Below are 20,049 nucleotides of genomic sequence, written 5' to 3' on the forward strand. Positions count from 1 at the left end.
CGTGATAAAAATTCGTGTGCGTTCGATTATATTACACTGCTTGTTTTATCTGCCATAATGCATCGGTTCTCCAGTCTCCATGTCACCCCTCAAGTAAAACAAGAGTAACGGTATGGTTAATATTTAGTGATGATATGTGTGGCAGAGACAAGTGCTTTAAAAATAATTTGCATGTGCCTTTCCCATTACGCTCAGTGCTGTCGAAACGTGTCGTTTTGCATGGGCGAGCGTGGAGAATGAGTAATCAGCTTCTGTTGAGATGATATAGTTTTATTGCAGAGATTTTAGCCAGGGTACAAGATAGCTCAAAGCAAATACTGGGTAGGGTGGTTAAAGCGACGAGGGTAAGATATTTAGCTGTTTTGCAGCCGAAGGTTACAGCACAGTGTGATGTATTCTGTTACGTTGAAAGGTCTTACTTGAAGGTAGTGATGAGAATTTTACCGAATGTAAGTAATTGATAAGTTTCCGTTTACTTTAACGATTTTCTTTTTTCAGGTATCTATCAGTGTTAATTTGTAACAATAGCTCAGCTTGTATAAAATAGCTCTAGATTATTTGTACCTTTTTATGTAACATAAACTGCTTTCATATTGCACCAACTACCGAAACCGTCCCAGATACCTGCACTGTCTGTAACATGGCTACAATGGCGATACGTGCTGATGGCCCAGTGCCAGGAACATTTTACTTTGCAGCGCCGCCTCAAGTTTATCAAGCACAGGTAAAGTATAAGTTTATTGAATTATTTCAAAAGAAGCTTTCTGTTCTTATATATTTTGTGTTGTTCTTGTAGAAATTTCACAGTCTCGTCCTCAAAGTGTTTTGCCAGGAAAGTATTTCACAATGAATCTTAACTTTGCGATTCGTTTTAATTAAAGTTTTGTCACAAATTTGTGGTTTCCGTGTCAACATTTCCAAATAAAAACGTCTTGCTTTGAGGAAACTTTTTGGCTTTTATTAGCACTAATGGGATAACAAGAAGATGCAATATCTCCAAGTGCCACTTCTGTATCCGACTTCAAGCTGACAATGTTTACGCGTGTTTTGTAAATTGATCTGAGACTTGCATGCTTTGTCGACTTCGGAGTTCAATGTCCACAATTTAGTCTTGGTTGATTAAAGTTCATCAAGTTCATTTTATCATTAGGATGGTTAGCTGTGTGCGGTGAATTGTTGATGTGTGTAACTGGATATGCAGGAATTGAATAGCAGTTTCAACATTTTCCTGGTTTGTATAAGACGTCAGAAAACAATTTCGAGGTTTGTCGGGTTGAAATTGCTAAGTTTTTCTCAGGACAGCTGCCAATTCATTACTTTTTTAAGTTTAGCCACGAATAGCTTTCGGGAATTTTCTTAGGAGTTTCCCCATAAAAATGTCCATCGTCAGAACATTATTTCAAATTTGTCGGCTTTTGCCATAGAAAGTTCACGTTGGTAAAATGGGCGAATTTTTACAGTATAGATTTCTTCTTAGTAATAGTTTGGTTTATCTCGTTGCATAGAAAACGGACAAAAATGCGTTCAATGACTATAGGTGTAGTAGAGCATTTACAGAGCGCAGTGTGGAATAATATCCACAATTATATACGTAATAGTCATTACTGTAGCGGTATGAAGTTGATCAACTAGGAGCTGCAAAGGGACAAAAATTATTGTCTTCGTGTCAACCAGCCACATTTATAATATGCAAATGGAATGACATTCGTCATACCGCAAATGGAATATATGCCTGGCCAAGTTTGACTGGTCGGCCTTATTTTCTACGTTATTGGCTCTGAGGCAAATGCGACGGCCACTTAAAGTAAACTTGTGTTTAAAACAATGTTTTAATAATTTAAATACGGTCCAATTTTTTAATTCCACATTGGCGCAACTAACATGAAATGTGGCAGGGTAGTTAGCCTCCTCCAGCCAGCAAATCAGGCTTTTTTGCATTGATTCAGGCGTTCAATCAATCTAAAAAGGCTTGATGTTCTGGCTGGCATCCTATCAATGTGAATATTTACTGGTGGAAGACAGCTCATGAATAAATACGCATTTAAACCGACTTGGAACCTCCCATTCATTGTTTGTTCTAACTCAACGAAACCTTGAAACAGTCTGACTGAAGGGTATCTCCATTCCGTATTATCAAGCAACCGTGAAAATGATATTCTACTGTAACAGATTTCATTTACCTAGCTAGGCTATGTGAATATTAAAAACCCCAATTAGTGACAAGGTGCAAAATATCTCAGTTATATCATAACTTTTTCGCTTTAACTATGCGGGGGGCCACGGTCGTTCCAACGCCATTTCGTTTTTGTTTTGTTTTTTTCTGTAGAGAGAAATATCGTTTTATTATTCGTATTGTATTCATGGGATTGGGATTATCGTTTTATTATTCGTGCGTAACTTGTTTTGATGACCAAGAAAGGATCAGTTGCAACACGCGGTATACTAGCACGACGGTGAAATGGGAATGGTGGCGAAACCTTCTGAAGTTTGAAACATACATGAACTATTGTTTGGAATACTAAAATGTATATAATACTTATAGGAATGTGGACATTAGTCAATCAACACTACAAAAAGTCTTCAATGCCAAGTAAAAAGCCAAGTAGAGTGAAAGCAACTAATCACCCAAAACTTGCCTGATAGCCTTGTCAGCCAGTTTCATCCCGATTTGTTTTCATTTTCAAGGTCGATAGCAATTATGTTACATATATCAAATAGCCTAATCGTATTTTGAATATAATTTTCGTATTTCGAATTTAAATATATTATAATTCTATTTGAATAAGTGTTGCGCCTGACGATTGCTAGACCACCTAGCATGAAACTTTAGGTAGCGCATGACTTAGCCAGTTCAGTCGTTTTTTCAAATAATATAGATATATAATAAAGCAATAAATACTATTAATACTTCAAAAAGTGATCAATGCCAAACATAAAAGTCAAGCAGAGCAAATTACATCAAATATCTTATTACTTTCTAAAACCTCTATAGCCTGTTTCACCCTAAAAGGGGTATCATAAAAGGTATCCCTAAAAGGTATCCCTAAAAGGGGTATCATCAGAAGGTCCTTATTCCTTATTCAAATAGAATTTATTCAAAAAGATTGTACTATTGAATAAGGACCTTCTGATGATCCCTCTTAAGATGAAACAGGCTGTAGTGTAGATGTTTTAGAAAGTAATAACTATGTTTGATGTGGATTTTATAGAAATAGCTATGACCAGTTTGACACATGTCTATAAATCGTATGACCAGGAAACCACCTACATGTTTCTATACTTGATGAAAGTTTATTGCGAAAGAATTGGTCTCATTTGTTATTGCATTGACGCGCTACAGACAATAGAGTGCTGTATTATTGCAGTTCAATATAGCGTTTCTCTATATCTGGTTTCATCATCACCTGCTCAATGCTAGCTTTTCTTGCTTGGTTTCTTGACACAATGAAAACTGAATAGACCTTATCTACAAAGTCATATCCGCGTCATGATGCTCAGCTCACAAATCAACACTTCTCTCATGTTGAACTCGGGAGAAAAGAAGGATGCTTCTTCATATTGTTCCTCATGACGTTAACCTTGAACTCGAGTGACCCCAGTCAGTCAATCAGTTGCTTTTTACATCGATTCAACATCCGCAGACGTTGAATCAACGTAAAAATGGATGATTTGCAGGCTTGGGCATCACTCGTTGCCTATACCTGTTTTCGTACATTTTTTTGAACCAGCACCTACTGCATTCGTATTATAAATCAAAATTTGAAAGTGCCGTTTGGATGTTTACATAGATCTGAGGTTTCCCCCAATTCTAAATGTTGATAGATGCATTTTTGAAGGCATTGATTTGGAGGCCTTCTTTTTTGCTTAACATTCAAAACAAATGTATGATGGAAAAACAAGAGTGCATTAGCTTACTGACTGGTGGGTGTGCTTATCGCTGACCGGCATCTCGACTTGAGGCATGATACTAGATAAGGCACAACGTAGACTGTTTTCTACTGTTGTAAGCTTGATGTTTAACAGAGACGAAGATCTTACCTATCATTCACACAGGCGACATATTGTGCTGACATATTTGGATAACCAACTATTATAAAATTAAAAAAATTTGGGGGGCAATGGAGAGTTATATCAAATCGTCTGCGAGATGTTACGACGCATCTGCTCTGAAACAAGCCGAAGTACATTGCCAGTGCGCTAATCGACAACGTACTGTGTGCTTCATAGAAAAATTCGGTGGATCCCGGGTTATTAACGCCCTGCGAAAAACCGATGATGACCTACTGGAACTACATTGACTTTTGAAAAGTGCGGATGCTCATTAGGATTATTTTCCTAACAGTAACTGCAGTGTTTATTGGATAAACATTAGTCGTTGTTACAAAACTCGAAATTAAGGATTGTATTGGGGTTTCACTGTTTACTGAGGCAATTGTGTTTCTCCTGATATTCATAATGCGTCTCAATAGTTCATCAAACTTCTCTAAATATATAACTCCACTCTTGCACGGTCCATACCGCTTCAAGATGAGCACTCTAACGTAAGCCAGGCCTTTTATTTTCTGCTTCATTTAGCATCCTTGGTCGTCCACTCATCACAAGAGGCTTTATGCGCAGGTTTTGTTGGTGTTTCAGTCGTTGCCTGTTCATAGAAATCAATGCGTTTCAGATAGGCGAGCCGCATCATAATACAATGTACCAGCGCTACATACAAAGCGGAAATGGCTTTCCGCTTTGCAATTCTGATACGCTAGTATGGCTTGACACCTGTGCTTATGTATGCACTGTTAGTCTGCTACAGATACACAATGCTTCTGCCTAGCTTGATTGAAGCCCGCTGAGTTGAAACGACTGCGTTCCGAACAGCTCAACTATGTGAAAGATTTAAAAGTTGCCGTTTGTTATGGTGAATTACCGAAACTTAGTTTGCTTTCAGGTGTTGCGATCCAGTATTTTCGCCTTTTAGTGTTTCAGTTATCATGTGAGGATTTTGTAATAACGTCATCTGCTTCAATTTTTCGTGTTATGTCCAACTAGTATTCTGAAGGCGTTAGTTGTGTGAGAAGATTTTGGAGAACTCATGTCAGTGTTGTTGCATTGCTTTTGCGTTTTAAGGTCTTGTCCCAGTATCAGCTGAATTTAAACAAGAATGTAAGCACTCACGTATTTTTACAGTGGCTGTAAAACTTTTCTGCTGCTGAAGACGAAAACTTCTAGACTTGGGCGTTTTACGAAGGAACAAGAATCAAAAGCGAAGCCGCATGAGAAAAAAGTTAGCCGGTATCTCGTGACGCCTAGAGCACCGGCCTTCTTCGTGTGATTACGTGATTGCTACTCTGTGCTCGTCATAAAAATAGCTCAAGCCAAGTCACAGCGAAACTGCTGGTTTTTGTCTGTTAGCTCAGTAGCGCAAAGGCAAAGCAAGGAAATGAGCTTCAAGTAGTGGCTAGCAGAGCCATCATGAACTTTATGAGATTTAAAATAAAGGACAGAAAGCAATACTGTAATGCGTATTTGAGATTTGACGATGGGAAGACGTAGCCTGTGATGTAAACCTTAGTCTTTGTTTTTCAGTTACCTGTATTAAATTATTATCCTCATATTTATCAATTGTAATCATTCCTATAACCCCACAATACTGTAATTTTGTAATTAACCGGGCAACTAATACGAAACTGTGTACGCAACGTATCCATTCGTACACAATCGAGGTGTCTATACTAATAGCTGGCTACGAACGCATCATATTACCTTCTTCTTACTGACCATTTTCTATACCGTTTAAACTACATTTACGATGTACATTTGGACAAGCAACCCTGTACCTTACTTGGTGAGTCGCACTTTTAGTCGAGCTGATTCTTTATCAATAGGTGAAACGACCATTGATTTTCTGTAGTTACTTTTTGGATAGCATTACGTTTTTGATTTTAGTTTTTAGTAGTACCGTTGCGTCTGTATATCCAGTATTCGTTTGCATGTTTTTACACTGGTGGGTTGAAGGAAAATGTACACCTTTGGTTATTGACATTACTCATCCACTTTGGGACCACGGGGATGGACGAATATCAACAAACCAGCAAACACAAGTTGTTTTTGTTACATCATTTTACTGCTTCCCTGTTGCTTGTGAAACGCACAGCTTGTGTTCATTGGGATGGTTTTATGATCCTCAGTCTATCAGGTCATTTAAGTCTTGAGGCCTGTTTCTAACAGAGCTGCTTTGTATTTTTGTCTTCAGCCATATGCCCACCCGGCCGCTCTTCCTCCAACCACCCGTAGTATGTCCTCGCCAAGTCCATCCACTAGTAACACATCTTCCAACCAGTCCAACAGCTCTGCAAGCGGCTCAGGAAGTCCACAGAACGTGCCAGTAACTCCAGCTATGAACCATGTTATCTCCCAACCGGTATGTCATGTTGGCTGCATGAACCTTTTGCATTGGATGTTCAAAACGTTATTTGATGTCGATTCGATTTGAAAACTGAAAAACTGGTTTTTGAAACCATCTTCAACCACTCAACTTGTTTAGATACATGTTATCTTGTTTGTCGTTTAAGCATTAATATAGAACAACTCGTATTATTTCGTTCTTGTCTTGGAAAAACAAGATTTATTTAATTGAAAATTCATCAGTCGGGGGATTTTTTCCAAGTTTTTGGTCATTTAATATTAATATGACGTGCTTGTCTGTCGCTATTCTTTCCGCAATTAACTGTCATCATACGTAAAAATACCCCGTTACTTCCTCAGGTCATCCATGGATTGGGAAATGGAGTCAGCCACAATCATAATCTCAACAACTCTGACCAGTTGAGCAAAACTAATCTATACATTCGTGGATTATCTGCCACGACCAACGACGAAGATCTACACAACTTGTGCAAGCAGTAAGAGCTTTAGGCAATTTGTTACCAACCTACGGCATTTGAAATTGTATGAGGTAGTGATATAGCACAGTTTGAACACATTCAAACGTTTATGAATGTAAACAAAACCCGGCCTGATCGGATCCAGTTTCATTTCGACCGCGTCAGTTAAAGGGCGAAGCTTTTGGATGGTCTTGTCATGGAAGAGCGTTTGAGTGACGTAATCAGCCGATTGTAACTATATTTGGTGGACACGCTTCACTGAAGCGTGAAGCGACTGCATTGTCATGCTTTCCTGCTCTGAAATCAAAGGCTTTCTTGCAGTTTACTTCGTTCTTGGATTTAAATATTAAAGGACAGTGCTCTGAATATAGGAACTTGAAGTTTTCTTTCGCGAAACAGATTGATAAAGAGGTTTTAAATAAAATTATCAAGTAAAACAAACAGATTTGATTTCTGGACAGGCAAAACTAATGCTTTACCTTTTACGATTTGTTGTTTTAATCTGAATGCAAGTTAGCAGTACTATCCACTCTTGCTTGCGAGGAAGTTTTTTTGGGGCCCTTATAATTACGAAAAACACCAATTGTATAAATAAATTGCAAACCACAACCCTTTAGGTGCAGAGGCAGAAATCAAGTATTACTATTTTGCTTGGAGATTCAAAACTTCTATTTCATCTGTTTTCAATTTAAACTTTGTCGCGTTTGTAACTTTTGAAGTCAAGTACCATTGAAGGCCAAATATGTTTTAATATTAACCATTGCGATTGGTTTAAGAACTCAAGACTTTTACTGTCTTCAAGAATTTAAGTCTCGCAAGGCCATAACAGGTTTGATTGTGATGTATTAGGATTTTAAAGTTTCAATGCAGTGCAAACCTAAAGGCCTGTTTGCTCTGTGGCTTTAGAGAGGATGGAAGTCATCGTGGTTTGAGCGAAAGCACAGACCACTGATTCACGAAACGATTTACCGGTGCAAGATGTGACGTCATTTCCGACCGACGGTAGCCTTATCTTTACTCTGCGTGACAAAAAGATGTTGCTAATGCTTTTTTTCTTCTTTAAATCCACTTCTTGGTATTAAAATTTATGAAAAAAATGCAACCTAGTGATATCTTAGGTATTGGTTCACTGGTCATAACCTGGCCACTCAACAGAGCCCTGTTTGATATAAACAGGATGCACAATGATATCCGGATTTTGCGTTCGAGTTGCCGGAAATTATGCTGCAAAATGGGAGCTTTTAAACGTTTTAAATCCCGGGTGCGTGTTAAAGGTCCATGCAGGTGGAGAATCCAACTTGCTCACAACAAACTGATGTGATATTATTGCTACCTTTTTTTCAAAACACAAAAGAATGCTATTTAACATTGGTTGGACGCTTCGCATCTCAAAGCATCAAGCATTGAGCTAAGTGTTAATACCAGTTTCCAGTCAGCAAGCCAGTACTTATCGTCTGCAGACGTTAATTCTATGTAAAAAAATTCAGATTGGTTTGCTGGGTTGATAAAAGTTTATGGGAGGTGCTGCAATGGAAGGTTTCTAATGCACTAATTCCTTTGTACTCGTTTGACTTGAGCTTTTCGCTAAAGCATCCTCGTGTCATAAACCTTTCCAATCCTGCTTTCGTCGCCTTGGTGAAACGTTGATTGCAGCATCGTCTTTGCTTCATGTTCGAAATCTTATCAACATCTTCATCTGAGCTCGAGACATGTTTGACTCAAAAGCAGTGCAGAGAAATTTCTCACTTGAACGCGAACATTTTCTGCAAATAATAATTAAACTTCCATGCTTTTTTGTTCAGAATGTAGCTTTTCAAATGCCACATGTTACGTCATCATGTATTAAATGGCTGCTGAAAATCGATATATGGAAATAACTTCAGAGTTGTTTGAGTAAAACCAACTGAGTTTTTCTACACGGCTTCATCATAACATATTTTACTACCAGTATCTAAGGTTCTTTTATTTATTCAGTCGGTCGTTTGCCGGTTGTGACGTCATCGCCGGTCAACCGTGAAATAGGAAGCTTGGAAACGGAACGTTGACGATAAAAAAGCTTTCAGAATAACATCGTAAACTCTCGAATTCCAACTCAAGCGTTTTCAATTGCTTTTGCTTGGTTGAAATTTACGCAAGGAGCTATTAATTTAATTTGCATTAAAGAACCAGAAATCTGTCTGACAGTTTGACTTTCTTGCACAACTGGTCTGTCGATGCGAAAACAAGATAGATAGCGCAGTGAACTCCATGATTTTGGTTTTCGGTCACTTGTTTGTTGTTCGTGTGATCTAACAAGCGCGCTTGAAGAAACTGAAAGTTATATCTTGCCTTGTAGGCATGTTTCCATTCTGGCATATACTGCCATTGGTACGCTACAGAGGAATACAGTTGGTACGCTCTTTTGCGTCTTTTTAATTACAATTCTTTCCAATTCAAACTGTGATCTGTCACATTGCTACCGCCCAAGGCAGAAAGGACTGAAACGTAAAACGAAGAATGCGACGCATTGCTGTGGAACGCCAATTCGTGGTTTCGTCTTGTTTACCTTATCAGTGTGGTATTGGCTGTTGGAGGCCCATATACGGGACATTGACACCGGATTATGGCCATCGAGAATTATACGTCTAGTTTACGTCACTCTCGCAATTACGTACAGTTCACCTCAGAATTTTTCTTTTTAGTATGAACGTGTAACGGCCATTTGACGAAAATCGCGGACATGCCTCAAAAATGTCTCCGCAGTTGGTTTCAGCTGTTTCGCGTTCAATTAAGTTGTACCTGGTACATTACAAAGTCGAGTGTGTTGCTGTGGTGGTGTATGTCGCTTGTAAACTTGTATTGCTTCATAAAAGCGAAAGGATGTGAACCAACCTGTCCTAACAAATAGTTGCATTGAAATCTCCAACAGCACTGTGAAGCATTGCGTTTCACCGAGTGAGGCTGCTTCACAGCCACCAAATCAGTTTTTTTCACATTGATGCAACATCTGCAGACGTTCACTAGTTTACTAGCTGGGATGTCATACAATGTAGATGTAGGTTTCCTGACGTGAAACTAGTTCATTGATTTGCATGTGAACTGAATGCATTCACATGATCGGTGATATATTGATGTGACTTTCTTTTTCAAAACAAAATCTACTTGCGCAGGTATGGAAAGATTGTATCGACCAAAGCTATCATCGATCCAGCCACCAATCTTTGCAAAGGTATTATCTATTTCGCTGGTTACTTTCAACGAGCAAATTTGCTCTTTTCACGTTGCTTTGATGTTTAAAATAAGAAACATTTACAAGCTATGTTTGCGAGCCATTTTTACATTGATTCATTGTCTGCAGACGTTGAATCATTGTAAAAATGACGGATTTTACTGTCAGGGTCAATGGAAACAAAGCTTAATTTCACATCTCATTACGCTGTAATTTGCCAAATTATAGAAAATTCAATTCAATTGAAGCTTGTAACTATGCACATTTTGCAATGAATCGGGATAATATATATATATGAAACGACCAAGATTAGGTACCGTACGCCATTGCAGCTGCTGTATTATAATTACGCAGAAGATTGGAGCTGCAACAATTCTTTCGCCTTTGGCCTTCAGTAAGGGTCATCAGCGGTCAGTTGTTATTTGTGTTTATCGATTTCTCTTTTTGCACAAGAAGCAATGTCAGGCTGATGGTTTACTTGTCAATGCGTTGGCCGATGGTTCGCCAATAAATTGACATTCCCATAGCTGTGCTTTAACTTTGAGACTTTCACTTCAAGAAAATTAATTAACTTGGACTTAATTTAGTCCTAACCTCCAAATCAGTCGATTTCACATTGATTCAGCATCTTTAGGAAACGCTTAACCAACCTAAAGGAGGACCGATTTGCTGGCTTGGGTTGCGCAGCCATTGCAGAGTGGAATGTGAATGGACATTTTAATTTTTTCAAAGTTTGCAAACGTTTTTTCCAAGTACAGGCAAGACACAACAATACCACAGGGTTGAGCATTACAACAGTACATATTTTACATATTTACAAAATAGTTTAACATTCGAACGTTTTCGGCTTAACCTAAGCCTTCATCAGGAATCTGAAAATATTAATAAAATGCAACAAATTTCAACTTCTTAAAGGTAATTAGCTAACTAATTGTAAGTGCTCATCACTGTTCGTTCGAAATAGTTTGAAAGCAAACAAATGGACAAGTCGCTGCACCTTTGAGCGTCATTGACCAGCCAAAGAAGCGTATCCACCTCAATTACATTTCATGTATTCACAGGATATGGCTTCGTTGATTTTGACAGATACGATTCGGCGCACAATGCCGTACAGCAGCTCAAGCATAAGGGAATCCAAGCGCAAATGGCTAAGGTTGGTACTTTCGCTGCTACAACTAGTTTATAAACTTGCTGTTTTATATCGGTTCAACGTTGAAATGATGTGAAAACTGCAACTTTCTCGGGCTGAACAGTTTCAGCTGCAAAGCGAATCACTTTTTGTTTTAATCTTTAGTCACAGAGCGTCACATCAATGTAAAAATAGCGTAACCGATGTGGGCGTTTTCTCTGTTTGCTCTTGTGTACGCCTTTGACCAAACAAGATTGTCACCCACACATAGCTTTTTTGACAGCTAAATAACGTTTAATTAACACTCACTAGACGTGCAGTTTTTGTCAACTTCCTCTGGGCGTAGCAATTACAACTCAACAAAGAACATTTTACAGATTTGTTTTCTGGCAGTTCACGCCTAAATGTGGTTTTGAAACTTGATGGAATTTGTTGAAATCTACCGTGGGCAAACGCTAATGAATGAAGCCGGCGCCTGCATTCTGGATTTTTCAAATTTATGATTTTGTTGGTAGAGCGTTTGTCGCTTCGGTCCGATGGTCTCTTGTGCTTTGTTTGAGTTGATGTGACGTCACACAAAAAAGAAACTAAAGAGCAGAGAAAAAGGAGGAAACTGTTGTCGCCTCGCTTTAAGCGGAAAGTTTTCGGGCGGAAGCAGCCCCCGTCATGTGCTCATATGATTTTTTTTAAATGCCCAAGCCTGATGTAGCATGCTGTTAGCTGCGATGTCCATAATTGCACTATGTCTATCAGTTTTTGCATTGTCATTCCTGCATCGAACAAAAATTTGGTTTCATCACAGTTCATCAAGTGACAACAGAATTTCATTTTATGATTCGAACCTTTGAATAATCTGAGATTCATTAAAGATTTTCGAAACTGAACGTTTTTGAGTAGAATTAAGATTTTAAACCACCAAGCATTCAATTAATCTTGAATTGTGTGCGTTTTGCTTGTCTCTGAAGACAGTTTGCTTCTTTCACGTTTTTGTGTCGTACTTCCGCCTGCATTCATCCATGTGGCCTAGCGCAGGCAAGTTTCGCACTTGACAGTTTACGTTATTCATCTTTTGGATTACGTCAAAAAGATCACAAATGTTGAGTGCGCTGAAAATGACTACAATGTTAAAGCGGACGCATGACTGTTGTGGCTAAAACGCTATGCAACAAAATTTTTTATCACTGCGTTGGTTTTGGAATTTTTCATCATTTATCGTGGAATTTCAATATGTTTGCCAAACTATATCCTTTTGATACACACAGTCTGGTAATAGTTTAAAGACTATTGTTTTGTTGTATACAGATGTGTAGTTTATCGTTGAACCGGTTATGACATTACGTTACAATCTACGCTCTTCAGCAACAAGAGCAAGATCCAACCAACTTGTACATATCGAACCTACCTCGTAACATCAACGAACACGAATTGGAAAGCATGTTGGCACCGCACGGACAAGTCATCTCGACTCGAATTCTTCGCGATAATGCTGGTGTGAGCAAAGGCGTTGGTTTTGCCAGGTAAGGATTGTCATTTTTGGAAGCTTGTTTAGAAGATTGTCATTTTTAGAACTGTCGAAGCGCAAATGCCGAGGTCTAATTCAAACAATCTTTTTAGAATGGAGTCGAAAGAGAAATGCGAGCAGATCATTTCGAAGTTTAACGGCAAATACCTTCACAACCTTGGCGGTGGAAGTGAGTTTGTCTCGTTTTGCTATCACGCTTTGCACGGCTTTACCAGCCGGAAAAGCAGTCAATTTTTGCACTGCAGAGGTTGAGTCATTGTAAGACGAGACTGGTTTTCTAGCTTGGGTATGCGGAGTGATATGTGTTTTTTTGTTTTATTTATGGCTGTGGCCAAATAACCTGGCATGAAATAAAGATACCTTTGGAAAAAGAAGCCTAATTAAACCTTCCGCAAGTGCAGACTATCCATAGCTTGCACAGAACAATATGTCCTTCACTGACCCACACTTTCTGTTTTAAATGCTGGAAAAGGTGGAAGTTTCTGTCACGCACACAATTTTTGACCTTTGATGATTTCATATGGTCCATACTGGTTGATGGGCGTTATAAGCGAAGGACAAAGTTTTTTCCTTCTTGCTGCGTAGATGGGAAAAGTGATTACAATATTTCAACTTTCTGTATAAATTTTCCACCCTAAAATCTTGCTTATTTTTTTCGTTGTTGGCCAGAGAAGAAGTTTTCCTAGAACTTGAAGTTTTCCTGAAATGAGATTTTGCGTTTTTTGAACAGGTCAAGCTACAGATCCACTTTTATGCAAATTTGCTGATGGAGGACCCAAAAAGAACAAGCAGCATCAAAAGTTCATGAATAACGGACGGAACTGGAGGGACGGAGACCTACAATTCGCCTATGATGTCCCTACCATGCACAACGGGTAACTATCCGCCGTTGGGAATGTCTAGCAAGTTAAAGCACCCAGTTGAAAAAACTTGGTCTACGATGATTCAACGCACGAAGACGTTGAAGCAATGTAAAGAGGTCCGATGGAGCAAAGCGCAGTTTTAGTCCCATCGTGTAATCACTGTTTATTAATTAAAATTTATTTTCTTCCATGTTATTTAAATTTATACCCAGCCGGCAAAATCCACCTATTGCATTGAATGTGAAAAGGCATGGCCACCTAAAGATACGGCCTGATTTGTCACATGAAACCTCAAAAAGTAAAAACATCTCAAAACATGTCAGTCCAGCACTAGCAGTAGCTGTAATCAAAATCTGCAAAATGTGACAAATCAGGCCGCATCTCCAGGTGGCTATGGAAAAGGAAAGGATTTTACTGTCTTGCAATGCTGCGTGATGTTTCATACCGTGATTCTATTTTTCCACTCAGGCTTCCACCGAATCGAGTGATGGTGCAGCAGCTTTCCAATCCCTCTGGATACCCGGTAAGTAGTGAATTTTACGCCCACGCTGCAAAACCTGTTGGATTTGTTTTTTATGGTTTATCTTAAACGTTTTTTATGTCATTCCAACCGAGCTTTGTTTTCTGCCGCTATCGTTGAATTTGAGTGACTGGATCTGCATGCAAGCAATACCATGCAAGTGCCGATGTAGAAGGTCAAACTGCACTTCATTCGATGAAAGCTTTTAATATTTCATATGTGACCACCTGCTGTTTTTAAGAGCAATATAGCAATGATTTCTTTGCTGGCATTGCAAGTAGAATTCCAATCGCTGTTTTAACAATGTCACATGACATGCATGTTCCAATTGTTCCATGCATTTACCCACCCTTCTTTAGTTTTTGTATAAAGCCATTTTTTAACTTTTTCTTTTTAGATGCCTGGACCGCCAATGTGGGTACAGCCCCCATCTTATGTTGTTCAACCTCATTTGGCTCCGGTGAGTTGATTCACTTGTTGCAGCAAATGCTAAGCAGTTGTATTTGTAAAGTAACTGTAGCGACATCCAATTTAAAATATAATGCCGCTTTACTTTTGGACACAAGTTCATTGTGAATAGCAGTTGCAATAACAATTTGTGAATAACAGTTATTCATTCGTTGATAAGAAGATATCGATCACCTTAAACCATTCGTATGCAGTTTGTGCAGTCAGTTTTAAGAAAGCTTTTGAGTTCCAACAAGTACGCGGCGATCAATCATGACAGCGAGTGTCATATCACTTCTGAACAATCTCATGTAGAAATGTTGCTGTTCCATTTATAGAGGAAGCTTAAACTCTTTTAGCGAACTGTTCGCTTTGTTTCTCTTCACCGCCGCTATTGTGACGTGGTTAATGGCTTTCATTCCTTCAAAGTCGCGTCCAATACAGGAAATATTTAAAAAACGTTGTTGCAACTAAAACCGTACAGCGGCTCGATCAAGCAAACGATTGGTTGTGTTGCGCGCTGCCATCTACCTGCGTTGTAGTATTTCCTATTAGAGTTTGAAATGTGGTAGAAATTTATTTTTTTGAAACTGTTGCACGTGTGTGTGCGCACAAGTTAGTACTGTACGCGTATTTGTAATCGGTAGGTCGCTGCAGCAGATGGGGTGTTTTGACCGGTAGACACTTTAATCAATGGAGAACTTTTCCTATGACCCAGCTGACTGCAGTCATTGCGACTCTTCTAGCATTCAGTCCAGTCAGAGAGTTGGTGCTTGCTTTGAACTTTATTTGGTAATTACAAAAGAAAAAAAAGTATAATGGCAAGAGAGGGAACTGAACCCACGTCACCGAAATGAATACTTCCCTAACCGTCAAACCGCTAGGCTACTCTGCTGACGGAACACTTAATTTACTTTCTATCGGAAGTGTTTTGAGAGGAACACCATATCACGTGCATGAGTCGCGTGACTGCAATCAGCTGATTGAAATCTTGCCTTTTGATCGGTTAATAACTAAACTCATCTGCTGCAGCGACCTGCAGATTACAATTTCGCGTCCTGTACACTTTTTTAGAGAATCACACTTGAATTCACTTAGCGTAATTCGAAATTTACTTTTTCAGGGGGGAGGAGTGATCCCATCTGTTGATCCCAACATCCATCCGGTTGGGGTTATTCCTCAATTGACTGCTCACATGAGTCAGCTGCAGCTTTCTCATCCTCCTGCTGTGCCGGTAAATATAGTCGACATTCTTCTTTCCTTCAGTCCCAGTTCGCCAGATCATCAAGAATATGACACGTCTGCCATTAGAAGATGGAGTCTGAATGATTAGAGTGAGCTTTGTATTTTGAGAGCTGGCCATGGCAGGAATGTTCCCGCAGTTACAAACAGAATTTTGTTTTCAATACGGTACGTCAGAAAACTCAGTTTGATTTTGCTTGGCCAAGTAAGGGAACGATTTAATGCGAGGCTGCTTGCCGTACAAGGCCCTACAGAGAAGTTTTTTTTCTTTCTTTTTTGAGTTCATAAAAGTGAAAGCGTTATTAATCGACTTTCAGAAAGCTTTATAGCTGTGTGCAATGCTATCGGAAAAGCTAAAGTTGCTGATTGATGGCTACAGGATAAGCAAACAAGACAGTTGCAATTATTTTAGCGTTTTTTTTTCTGTGATTGACTGTATGAAATGAAAGTTTTACAATTAGATTTGTACTTAGTGCACAGCAGATTTTCACTTGTAATGTTTCGTTTAGCAATTTGTGATCGTTGGTTTGTTTATTTATTTTTACGTCGCCAATGAAATGAGTTCGAAATATAGCAATACCAAGAAGCAGCTAAGAGTGAGTTGATTTTGCTACTGACATGCAGGCAAGCGAGAAGTATTCTTTCGAATAATATGGTTTGCAGAAAACTGTTTAGTTTTCGAGTTGAAGCATCAGCCAGCAAAGGTAGGTCCGCAGTTGCAAGTCATGAAGATCATTTCCACACACAAAGTAAGGATATGATTGCGTTCAGCTTTTTTCGCCGAAATTCTGCCCTTCTTTCTGTAACACGTAAAAGATGGGTGACTATTGAAAATACAACAGTCTTAGTAGATTAAAGCGATGCTAATGGAACAGAATCACTTTCATCTTGCGCTAGATTTACCTTTAATTCATTAGATAAGAACACTGTCTACCTGAAGAATTAATAAGGTGCAAAGTTCTAGGGATGACAAAGATGCTACAGATAGCTTAGTCTTAGATCAAACCAACAGCTACTTTCATTTAAAATTTATTTCTTAAATATTTTGTTAAAGATAGGCTTTATGACTTCATTAAATGCGCACTTGGCTAAAATCCGATTTCTACAATCAGTTGTGTTCGAAATCGTTCTTTTAATTCTAAATTCTTTTGATCATAAACCATTACAAAATTGTTTCAGAACTGATGATCAAATACCACTAGGCTATGTTCAAAAGTCGTTCGCAGTATGTGATCAATCTTAGCATCATATTATTTGTTAAATTAGTTGAGTTACTTTTTTCATAAAATTCTTTGTATTGTGCATTTTTGTTTTAGTTTACCGACAAAGCTTTAAATTGCAAGGGCATTATTGGGGTTTATTTTTAAAAACCACTAAACCTGGTAACTTTATCTTTCAACAGTATGGTGGTAACGCTACTGCACCACCTATCCTTCCGCACTACTCGAACGGACAGGTACCAATAACGGTAAGTGAAAATGATTTCAACAAATCATAATTACACTCTTGTCCTCCTTAACAATTCATTTGTTGCACGTCGTGCATCGACGTTGACACAACGTAAAAATTGCAACATTTTTTGCGAATTTGTAAAGTTTTATGAAAAACAATAAATGCAAAACCAGAATCTCCTAATGTGTCTTTTTCCCCCCAAAGACTTATTTCAGCTGTTTGCTACCTTGAACCACCCCTAACCTCTCATAGACAAGTAGAGCTCGAACAATACCGTAGACTTTGTAAAGCATGTAGGGCCCGCTTTTGTGCTTTTCCTGGCAAAGTGCATGCATCTGTGCAGAGCATTGCTTACCGATGATCGGTAGCCTAATGCATTATACAAAGCGTGTTAAAACGTATTCACGATCCTTTTGTTTTAAACCGAAACGAAAATAAACTGTGCTCAAGCGTTGCGCATCAAACGTGAAATTGTGGTTGGTCAAATTAACTTAATCATTCGTTTAACTGTAAACTTTTGCAGCATCATGATGATTCAGTGGAAACTTCAGAACCAGCAGTGGAAGTAGCGGCGGGGTAATGAAAAACAGGTAAGACACCCACAGGCCACAGTAGCATACTTCCTGTATTTAAAATTACCATTATTATCCTACCTACTGAAAGTGGTCTCAAACTTTTGCATAGCACTGCATCATGAAAACGACACTAAAACGAGCAAGTCTAGAAGCCTCCATTCGTTTTCAGATAAACGTAGGCCTACGATAGCATTGTATAATGTACAATTGTACAGACTAACGCTCTTTTTATGTTACAGGGATATGGATTTCTTGCTCATTTGTGTGATTACATCGTGACGTATGAACTCACGTGATTACATCGAACGCTGTCTGTTTCAAACAGTCTCGACTAATTCATTTGCTTTTTGTAATAATTCTCTCGGCTGGGCAAACGCGCTCTCAGGTGTCAGATCCCTTTCGTAGAGTGCTGCCAAGCGCAACCGAGACGTTTTGTTTTCTACAGTTTCATATTTTTTTTGCTTTTTGCTGCGATTTGTTGTTAATTTTTTGCTTGCCTCTTCCAAGCAAGTCAGAACCGGTTCCAGCGGGAACGATTGATGATAATCTTCTCTCTTCCAAAGTAATATGGACCACGTGCAATGGCAAGTCGGGTTTGAATACAGCTATCAAGCACTTCAAAATAACTTTACGAAAAGCATTACTTGGTGTAATCGGGACTTTGAAAGAATTTTAACAACACTGAATTCACTGTGTCCGTCGAGGGTCTTGCCTCAATAATTAGGAAATTTATGTCATGTTTTACCAGAAAGTATATATATTTTATAGGAGCGCTCATTGCGCTTAATTCCCTTTTTTTTTTTTTATAAAAAAAAACCTTACCGATGCAGTGATGTAGAATGGCCGCATGACTTGTCTGAACGTTGTTTTTTGTCCAGATGTTATTTCGATTTGTTGTTGGTCCGCAAGTATCGGTTTAACTTCCATCACATCTTGTGACGATTACACTTTAACGTGTTATAAATGTTGTAAAGTATATAAATCAAAATTTTATTTTTCTTAAAAAGATATATCGTTGGCCTGTGACGGTTGCTATAGCACCAACGGCGCTCCGTTCGTGCAGAAGACTGCTCAAACGGCCGCTTTATTTTGATCTCGCCTAACAAATCGGTTCTTTTTACATCGATTTGATGTTGGATCAATGTAAAAAAGAACTGATTTACCAGCTGGGGTATTTTTCTGTTCTTTGTAAGACTGCTGTCGTAAGGTCGTCTTCCGTCGTCATGTACGATCTACAGATTTTCTTGGGCGCCATTTTTGTGTTATGATTCCTTGTACATAATTGATTATTGTGCCCGCCGGCGATGAAGAAAAGATTCTTATTGTGATCACGTGATGTCGTCGTCGTTTGTTCTGGAAATATTCTTGTTGAAGATTATAGAAATGTTCCCTTGCACACCTCAGCCCAGTATTCCCGTCCTTCGACTGACCATGTAGTTACTTTGCAATACGAAAGGTGTCCCAGACAGCAAGTCAGTTCTCTTTTTACGTTGATTCAACGTCTAGACATTAAATCAATGTTAAAAAGGGCTGATTTGCTTTTGAGGCTTCTGTTGGCAATCTGCTTGAATCCTAGTTCATACACATCATGCTCTTGCGAACGCCTCTACACTTCTTTGGTTATTGGAATTCTTCCCACTGCTCAAAAACACGGTCAAGGAGGGCGGGGTTTATTTCACAAGTGCCTTTTCACATTTTCTTTTCGCTCAAGGTTCGCATTTAAAACTTAATAAAATTTCTATGGACTCTTTTCATAAATTTTGTTTATTTAAACAACGTTTGTTTCGTTACGAAGATCTTTTATTTGTAGAAATGCCGGATTCGGCTTTTACCGTGTAGTTGAGCTGTTTTGTGAAACTTTAAAGCGTGGTGACGTACATCTTGCGTTTCCCGCTCGAATTATGTCTATGCAAGACAAATTCTAAATGCATCCGCTAGATGTCTCATGTGCTCTGTCCATTTCACTAAATTTGTTCCAGACTGAAATCCCATTTGTGGGATGGATTTCACGAGCCATTTTGAAACATTTCACCGTATGTAAATAAATAAATTGTGTACAACCTGTCAACTTAAAAGGAGTTGAAAGATCGCATGTTATTCCGTAATTGCCGAGAAACCGAAGAGTGACAGGCAAGTTAATTTCCAGGGAGCCACACGCAGGGATTTTGTAATGAGGATCTTATGCAGCTGTAGGTAATGTCGTTAAAGCAAAATTTTGA

At 38.7% G+C, this 20,049-nt stretch overlaps 1 protein-coding gene across 1 annotated transcript; it reads left to right on the forward strand.

Annotated features, from left to right (window-relative positions):
• The first annotated feature begins 502 nt into the window (after positions 1–502).
• LOC145775296 (RNA-binding motif, single-stranded-interacting protein 2-like) lies at positions 503–19,910 on the forward strand. The gene is made up of 14 exons (XM_082586560.1): positions 503–724; positions 6,242–6,409; positions 6,754–6,890; positions 10,022–10,080; positions 11,142–11,233; positions 12,569–12,726; positions 12,824–12,900; positions 13,462–13,606; positions 14,063–14,117; positions 14,512–14,574; positions 15,685–15,795; positions 17,206–17,271; positions 17,779–17,845; positions 18,070–19,910. The coding sequence occupies exons 1-13, from the start codon at positions 641–643 to the stop codon at positions 17,833–17,835; spliced, it is 1,272 nt and encodes a 423-aa protein (XP_082442686.1). The 5' UTR covers positions 503–640; the 3' UTR covers positions 17,836–17,845; positions 18,070–19,910.
• The last annotated feature ends 139 nt before the right edge of the window (positions 19,911–20,049 follow it).

Source organism: Aplidium turbinatum, chromosome 8, assembly GCF_918807975.1.
Source record: "Aplidium turbinatum chromosome 8, kaAplTurb1.1, whole genome shotgun sequence".
NCBI classification, from domain to species: domain Eukaryota; kingdom Metazoa; phylum Chordata; class Ascidiacea; order Aplousobranchia; family Polyclinidae; genus Aplidium; species Aplidium turbinatum.

Bases quoted from the DNA above. Each gene is read 5' to 3' on its own strand.
- LOC145775296 (XM_082586560.1), top strand. From the start codon at position 641: ATGGCTACAATGGCGATACGTGCTGATGGCCCAGTGCCAGGAACATTT. The intron at 14,118-14,511 runs GTAAGTAGTGAA...TTTTCTTTTTAG, and splicing joins CCAATCCCTCTGGATACCCG to ATGCCTGGACCGCCAATGTG. The intron at 15,796-17,205 runs GTAAATATAGTC...ATCTTTCAACAG, and splicing joins CTCATCCTCCTGCTGTGCCG to TATGGTGGTAACGCTACTGC.